Consider the following 9,748-nt stretch of genomic DNA (forward strand, 5'->3'; position numbering starts at 1 on the left):
TCCTGCCCCTACGACAGCTGCACCAACAACAGCCGCACCTACAACAGCAGCACCTACAACTGGTGCACCTACGACAGCTGCAACTACGATAGCTGCACCTACAACAGCCACACCAACAACAGCCGCTCCTACAACTGCAGCACCTACAACAGCAGCACCAACTACTGCAGCACCTACAACTGCTGCACCTACAACTGCTGCACCTACAACTCCTGCCCCTACGACAGCTGCACCTACAACTGCAGGACCTACAACAGCAGCACCAACTACTGCAGCACCTACAACAGCAGCACCTACAACTCCTGCCCCTACGACAGCTGCACCAACAACAGCTGCACCTACAACTCCTGCCCCTACGACAGCTGCACCTACAACTGCAGGACCTACAACAGCAGCACCTACAACAGCAGCACCAACTACTGCAGCACCAACTACTGCAGCACCTACAACAGCAGCACCTACAACTCCTGCCCCTACAACAGCTGCACATACCACTGCTGCACCTACAACTGCAGCAGCAACTACTGCAGCACCTACAACTCCTGCACCTACAACAGCAGCACCTACAACTTCTGCCCCTACGACAGCTGCACCAACAACAGCCGCACCTACAACAGCAGCACCTACAACTGGTGCACCTACGACAGCTGCAACTACGATAGCTGCACCTACAACAGCCACACCAACAACAGCCGCTCCTACAACTGCAGCACCTACAACAGCAGCACCAACTACTGCAGCACCTACAACTGCTGCACCTACAACTGCTGCACCTACAACTCCTGCCCCTACGACAGCTGCACCTACAACTGCAGGACCTACAACAGCAGCACCAACTACTGCAGCACCTACAACAGCAGCACCTACAACTCCTGCCCCTACGACAGCTGCACCAACAACAGCTGCACCTACAACTCCTGCCCCTACGACAGCTGCACCTACAACTGCAGGACCTACAACAGCAGCACCTACAACAGCAGCACCAACTACTGCAGCACCAACTACTGCAGCACCTACAACAGCAGCACCTACAACTCCTGCCCCTACAACAGCTGCACATACCACTGCTGCACCTACAACTGCAGCAGCAACTACTGCAGCACCTACAACTCCTGCACCTACAACAGCAGCACCTACAACTTCTGCCCCTACGACAGCTGCACCAACAACAGCCGCACCTACAACAGCAGCACCTACAACTGCTGCACCTACGACAGCTGCACCTACGACAGCTGCACCTACAACTGCAGCACCTACAACAGCAGCACCAACTGCTGAAGCACCTACAACAGGAGCACCTACAACTCCTGCCCCTACGACAGCTGCACAAACAACAGCTGCACCTACGACTGCTGCACCTACAACTGCAGCACCACCTACTGCAGCACCTACAACTCCTGCACCTACAACAGCTGCCCCAACAACTCCTGCACCTACAACTGCAGCCCCTACAACTGCAGCCCCTACAACCGCTGCACCTACAACTGCTGCACCTACAACTCCTGCCCCTACGACAGCTGCACCAACAACTCCTGCACCTACAACTGTAGCCCCTACAACTGCAGCACTAACTACTGCTGCACCTACAACTGCTGCACCTACAACAGCTGCACCTACGACAGCTGCACCTACGACAGCTGCACCTACGACTGCCACACCAACAACTGCTGCCCCTACAACTCCTGCCCCTACAACAGCTGCATCAACAACAACCGCACCTACAACAGCAGCACCAACTACTGCAGAACCAACAACAGCCGCACCTACAACAGCAGCACCTACAACTGCAGCACCTACAACAGCAGCACCTACAACTCCTGCCCCTACGACTGCCACACCAACAACTGCTGCCCCTACAACTCCTGCCCCTACGACAGCTGCATCAACAACAACCGCACCTACAACAGCAGCACCAACTACTGCAGAACCAACAACAGCCGCACCTACAACAGCAGCACCTACAACTGGTGCACCTACAACTGCTGCACCTACAACTCCTGCCTCTACGACAGCTGCACCAACAACTGCAGCACCTACAACAGCAGCACCTACAACTCCTGCCCCTACGACAGCTGCACCAAATACAGCTGCACCTACAACTGCAGGACCTACAACAGCAGCACCTACAACAGCAGCACCAACTACTGCAGCACCAACTACTGCAGCACCTACAACAGCAGCACCTACAACTGCAGCACCAACTACTGCTGCACCTACAACTGCAGCACCACCTACTGCAGCACCTACAACTCCTGCACCTACAACAGCTGCCCCAATAACTCCTGCACCTACAACTGCAGCCCCTACAACTGCAGCACCTACAACTGCTGCACCTACAACTGCTGCACCTACAACTCCTGCCCCTACGACAGCTGAACCAACAACAGCCGCACCTACAACAGCAGCACCTACAACTGGTGCACCTACGACAGCTGCAACTACGATAGCTGCACCTACAACAGCAGCACCAACAACAGCCGCTCCTACAACTGCAGCACCTACAACAGCAGCACCAACTACTGCAGCACCTACAACTGCTGCACCTACAACTGCTGCACCTACAACTCCTGCCCCTACGACAGCTGCACCTACAACTGCAGGACCTACAACAGCAGCACCAACTACTGCAACACCTACAACAGCAGCACCTACAACTCCTGCCCCTACGACAGCTGCACCAACAACAGCTGCACCTACAACTCCTGCCCCTACGACAGCTGCACCAATAACAGCCGCACCTACAACAGCAGCACCTACAACTGCTGCACCTACGACAGCTGCACCTACGACAGCTGCACCTACAACTGCAGCACCTACAACAGCAGCACCAACTACTGCAGCACCTACAACAGCAGCACCTACAACTCCTGCCCCTATGACAGCTGCACAAACAACAGCTGCACCTACGACTGCTGCACCTACAACTGCAGCACCACCTACTGCAGCACCTACAACTCCTGCACCTACAACAGCTGCCCCAACAACTCCTGCACCTACAACTGCAGCCCCTACAACTGCAGCACCTACAACTGCTGCACCTACAACTCCTGCCCCCTTCAGCTGCACCTACAACAGCAGCACCTACAACAGCAGCACCTACAACTGGTGCACCTACGACAGCTGCAACTACGATAGCTGCACCTACAACAGCCACACCAACAACAGCCGCTCCTACAACTGCAGCACCTACAACAGCAGCACCAACTACTGCAGCACCTACAACTGCTGCACCTACAACTGCTGCACCTACAACTCCTGCCCCTACCACCGCTGCACCTACAACTGCAGGACCTACAACAGCAGCACCAACTACTGCAGCACCTACAACAGCAGCACCTACAACTCCTGCCCCTACGACAGCTGCACCAACAACAGCTGCACCTACAACTCCTGCCCCTACGACAGCTGCACCTACAACTGCAGGACCTACAACAGCAGCACCAACAACCGCAGCACCAACTACTGCAGCACCAACAACTGCAGCACCTACAACAGCTGCACCTACAACTCCTGCCCCTACAACAGCTGCACATACCACTGCTGCACCTACAACTGCAGCAGCAACTACTGCAGCACCTACAACTCCTGCACCTACAACAGCAGCACCTACAACTTCTGCCCCTACGACAGCTGCACCAACAACAGCCGCACCTACAACAGCAGCACCTACAACTGCTGCACCTACGACAGCTGCACCTACGACAGCTGCACCTACAACTGCAGCACCTACAACAGCAGCACCAACTGCTGAAGCACCTACAACAGCAGCACCTACAACTCCTGCCCCTACGACAGCTGCACAAACAACAGCTGCACCTACGACTGCTGCACCTACAACTGCAGCACCACCTACTGCAGCACCTACAACTCCTGCACCTACAACAGCTGCCCCAACAACTCCTGCACCTACAACTGCAGCCCCCTACTACAACAGCAGCACTGCACCTACAACTGCTGCACCTACAACTCCTGCCCCTACGACAGCTGCACCAACAACTCCTGCACCTACAACTGTAGCCCCTACAACTGCAGCACTAACTACTGCTGCACCTACAACTGCTGCACCTACAACAGCTGCACCTACGACAGCTGCACCCACGACTGCCACACCAACAACTGCTGCCCCTACAACTCCTGCCCCTACAACAGCTGCATCAACAACAACCGCACCTACAACAGCAGCACCAACTACTGCAGAACCAACAACAGCACCTACAACAGCAGCATCTACAACTGCAGCACCTACAACAGCAGCACCTACAACTCCTGCCCCTACAACTGCTGCACCAACAACTGCTGCCCCTACAACTCCTGCCCCTACGACAGCTGCATCAACAACAACCGCACCTACAACAGCAGCACCAACTACTGCAGAACCAACAACAGCCGCACCTACAACAGCAGCACCTACAACTGGTGCACCTACAACTGCTGCACCTACAACTCCTGCCTCTACGACAGCTGCACCAACAACTGCAGCACCTACAACAGCAGCACCTACAACTCCTGCCCCTACGACAGCTGCACCAAATACAGCTGCACCTACAACTGCAGGACCTACAACAGCAGCACCTACAACAGCAGCACCAACTACTGCAGCACCAACTACTGCAGCACCTACAACAGCAGCACCTACAACTGCAGCACCAACTACTGCTGCACCTACAACTGCAGCACCACCTACTGCAGCACCTACAACTCCTGCACCTACAACAGCTGCCCCAACTAACTCCTGCACCTACAACTGCAGCCCCTACAACTGCAGCACCTACAACTGCTGCACCTACAACTGCTGCACCTACAACTCCTGCCCCTACGACAGCTGAACCAACAACAGCCGCACCTACAACAGCAGCACCTACAACTGGTGCACCTACGACAGCTGCACCAACAACAGCTGCACCTACAACAGCAGCACCAACAACAGCTGCCCCTACAACTGCAGCACCTACAACAGCAGCACCAACTACTGCAGCACCTACAACTGCTGCACCTACAACTGCTGCACCTACAACTCCTGCCCCTACGACAGCAGCACCTACAACTGCAGGACCTACAACAGCAGCACCAACAACTGCAACACCTACAACAGCAGCACCTACAACTCCTGCCCCTACAACAGCTGCACCAACAACAGCTGCACCTACAACTCCTGCCCCTACGACAGCTGCACCAACAACAGCCGCACCTACAACAGCAGCACCTACAACTGCTGCACCTACGACAGCTGCACCTACGACAGCTGCACCTACAACTGCAGCACCTACAACAGCAGCACCAACTACTGCAGCACCTACAGCAGCACACCTACAACTCCTGCCCCTACGACAGCTGCACAAACAACAGCTGCACCCCACGACTGCTGCACCTACAACTGCAGCACCACCTACTGCAGCACCTACAACTCCTGCACCTACAACAGCTGCCCCAACAACTCCTGCACCTACAACTGCAGCACCTACAACTGCAGCACCTACAACTGCTGCCCCTACAACTCCTGCCCCTACAACAGCTGCACCAACAACAGCTGCACCTACAACTGCAGCACCTACAACTGCAGCACCTACGACAGCTGCAACTACAACTGCACCAACAACAGCCACACCAACAACAGCCGCTCCAACTGCAGCACCTACAACAGCAGCACCAACTACTGCAGCACCTACAACTGCTGCACCAACAACTGCTGCACCTACAACTCCTGCCCCTACGACAGCTGCACCTACAACTGCAGGACCTACAACAGCAGCACCAACTACTGCAGCACCTACAACAGCAGCACCTACAACTCCTGCCCCGACACGCACCCACAACTGCACCAACAACTGCTGCACCTACAACTCCTGCCCCTACAACAGCTGCACCTACAACAGCAGGACCTACAACAGCAGCACCTACAACAGCAGCACCAACAACTGCAGCACCAACTACTGCAGCACCTACAACAGCAGCACCTACAACTCCTGCCCCTACAACAGCTGCAACATACCACTGCTGCACCTACAACTGCAGCAGCAACTACTGCAGCACCTACAACTCCTGCACCTACAACAGCAGCACCTACAACTTCTGCCCCTACGACAGCTGCACCAACAACAGCCGCACCTACAACAGCAGCACCTACAACTGCTGCACCTACGACAGCTGCACCTACGACAGCTGCACCTACAACTGCAGCACCTACAACAGCACACCAACAGCACCAACTACTGCAGCACCTACAACAGCAGCACCTACAACTCCTGCCCCTACGACAGCTGCACAAACAACAGCTGCACCTACGACTGCTGCACCTACAACTGCAGCACCACCTACTGCAGCACCTACAACTCCTGCACCTACAACAGCTGCCCCAACAACTCCTGCACCTACAACTGCAGCCCCTACAACTGCAGCCCCTACAACTGCTGCACCTACAACTGCTGCACCTACAACTCCTGCCCCTACGACAGCTGCACCAACAACTCCTGCACCTACAACTGTAGCCCCTACAACTGCAGCACTAACTACTGCTGCACCTACAACTGCTGCACCTACAACTGCTGCACCTACAACAGCTGCACCTACGACAGCTGCACCCACGACTGCCACACCAAAAACTGCTGCCCCTACAACTCCTGCCCCTACAACAGCTGCATCAACAACAACCACACCTACAACAGCAGCACCTACTACTGCAGCACCTACAACAGCAGCACCTACAACTCCTGCACCTACGACTGCCACACTAACAACTGCTGCCCCAACAACTGCTGCCCCTACAACTCCTGCCCCTACGACAGCTGCATTAACAACAACCGCACCTACAACAGCAGCACCAACTACTGCAGCACCTACAACAGCAGCACCTACAACTCCTGCCCCTACGACAGCTGCACCAACAACAGCTGCACCTACGACTGCTGCACCTACAACTGCAGCACCTACAACTCCTGCCCCTACGACAGCTGCACCAACAACAGCTGCACCTACGACTGCTGCACCTACAACTGCAGCACCTACAACTCCTGCCCCTACGACAGCTGCACCAACAACTCCTGCACCTACAACTGCTCCACCTACAACAGCAGCACCAACTACTGCAGGACCTACAACTCCTGCCCCTATGACAACTGCACCAACAACTCCTGCACCTACAACTGTAGCCCCAACAACTGCAGCACTAACTTCTGCTGCACCTACAACTGCTGCACCTACAACAGCTGCACCTACTACAGCTGCACCTACAACTGCTGCACCTACGACTGCCACACCAACAACTGCTGCCCCTACGACAGCTGCATCAACAAGAACCGCACCTACAACAGCAGCACCTACAACTGCTTCACCAACAACAGCTGCACCTACGACTGCTGCACCTACAACTGCAGCACCAACTACTGCAGCACCTACAACTCCTGCACCTGCAACAGCCGCACCTACAACTGCCGCACCTACGACAGCTGTACCTACAACTGCAGCACCAACTACTGCAGCACCTACAACAGCAGCACCAACAACAGCCGCTCCTACAACTGCCGCACCTACGACAGCTGTACCTACAACTGCCGCATCAACTACTGCAGCACCTACAACTGCTCCACCTACAACAGCAGCACCAACTACTGCAGGACCTACAACATCAGCACCTACAACTCCTGCCCCTACGACAGCTGCACCTACGACAGCTGCACCTACGACAGTTGCACCTACAACTGCAGCACCTACAACAGCAGCACCAACTACTGCAGCATCTACAACAGCAGCACCAACAACAGCCGCTCCTACGACTGCCGCACCAACTACTGCAGCACCTACAACTGCAGCACCAACTACTGCAGCACCTACAACAGCAGCACCAACAACAGCCGCTCCTACAACTGCCGCACCTACGACAGCTGTACCTACAACTGCCGCATCAACTACTGCAGCACCTACAACTGCTCCACCTACAACAGCAGCACCAACTACTGCAGGACCTACAACATCAGCACCTACAACTCCTGCCCCTACGACAGCTGCACCTACGACAGCTGCACCTACGACAGTTGCACCTACAACTGCAGCACCTACAACAGCAGCACCAACTACTGCAGCATCTACAACAGCAGCACCAACAACAGCCGCTCCTACGACTGCCGCACCAACTACTGCAGCACCTACAACAGCAGCACCTACAACTGCTGCACCTACGACAGCTGCACCTACAACAGCCGCACCAACTACTGCAGCACCTACAACTGCAGCACCTACAACAGCAGCACCAACTACTGTAGCAGGTACAACAGCATCACCTACAACAGCCGCACCAACAACAGCCGCACCTGCAACAGCCACACCTACAACAGCCACACCAGCAACAGCAGCACCTTCAACAGCAGCGCCTACAACCTCTGCCCCTACGACAGCTGCACCTACAACAGCAGCAACAACAATAGCCGCACCTACAACGGCAGCACCAATAACAGCTGCATCTACAACTTCTGTACCTACAACTCCTGCACCAACAACTGCAGTACCTACAACATCACCAACAGGTGGATCAACTGCAACAACTGTAGGTTCCACAACAACTGTTGGACCAACGACAACCAGTGAGTTAACAACTGGTGCGTCAACAACAACAACTGGAGGAACAACAACAACAACAACCGGTGGTTCAACAACAACAGGTGGCTCAACAACAACTGCAACTACCACCACTACTACTATTACCACTACTACTACTACTACTGCAGCTCCTCCACCAGTTGTGGTTCTTGCAACAGTCTTGGTAGTGCCATTTACAGAAGAACTCACCAATAAAAGCAGCATACAATTTAAGAATCTTGAGGCAGAAGTTGTAGCAGTGGTTAGTACTTATTCTTATTATTTGTCTGTGTATTACATTTGCAATTTTTCTTTTAATTAAGAGAATACTGTATTTTTAGTTTGTTTATACTTTTTATTTCCCCAGTATAATTCCATCTACAGTAAAAGATTTGGCCGTCTTTTCATCCGCAGCTTTGTCATACAGTTTAGGTAATATTTTAAGATTTTGAGAGCCAAATGAATTTGCTTTACTTTCTGGGTTGTGATGATCAATATTATATTTTTTTATATTTACAAAAAATTGTATAATTACAAACATGCATACGTGTCGATATCCTTTAATTAACATGTGTGTTTTTCAATGCAGCCAAGCCAAAGCACGAATGGACAACACTGTAGCAGACGTCGGGATTGAGTTCAATCAAACTGCTTCACCTTCAGAAATCCCAAAGGCTGATGTTGTAGTACAAACCTTAGTAGAGGCTGTCTCTAACCCCAATAATACCTTCAACTTCACTGTTGATGCCACATCCATCACAGTAGTTCGTAAGTAAACACTAGCCCTACATTTCACTCCAGTAGTTGTTAGAGCAAGGACATATACCCATTGTTATTTGTCATTTATTTATCACTGTCTGTGTGTATATATGTATTTTTATGATCTGACATACTCCACAATTTCATTGAAAAGAACCACCCTAGTTTCATATTCTAGTACCATTAAATATCATTTTTTTCCACTGTAAATACCATTACTGACCTTTTTATCAAAGTTATTATTTTTTCCTTTCCTGATCGCTTTTTAAATTTGTTTTGCCAAAGAGCATACACAATCATAATAACCATGAAGTCCACTTTGACAAACATTAACTAGACTACAGTGATGTGTTTGTTTAAAATAAGGCCATCTGGCTACCATAATTTATTTTTCCTTTTTTTTTTACAGAAATAACAACTG

General features: G+C 52.6%; 1 protein-coding gene across 1 annotated transcript; it reads left to right on the plus strand.

The window, feature by feature from the left end:
- Positions 1-1,351: 1,351 nt before the first annotated feature.
- LOC114545404 (proteoglycan 4-like) lies at positions 1,352-8,577 on the plus strand (the record flags this gene model as incomplete). Its single annotated transcript, XM_028563675.1, has 4 exons — positions 1,352-2,143; positions 3,420-4,358; positions 7,278-7,294; positions 8,259-8,577. Coding segments are annotated over 4 exons (2,067 nt in total), but the record flags the coding sequence as incomplete, so codon positions are not given.
- Positions 8,578-9,748: the final 1,171 nt, after the last annotated feature.

Source organism: Perca flavescens, chromosome 19 (genome assembly GCF_004354835.1).
Source record: "Perca flavescens isolate YP-PL-M2 chromosome 19, PFLA_1.0, whole genome shotgun sequence".
NCBI classification, from domain to species: Eukaryota; Metazoa; Chordata; class Actinopteri; order Perciformes; family Percidae; genus Perca; species Perca flavescens.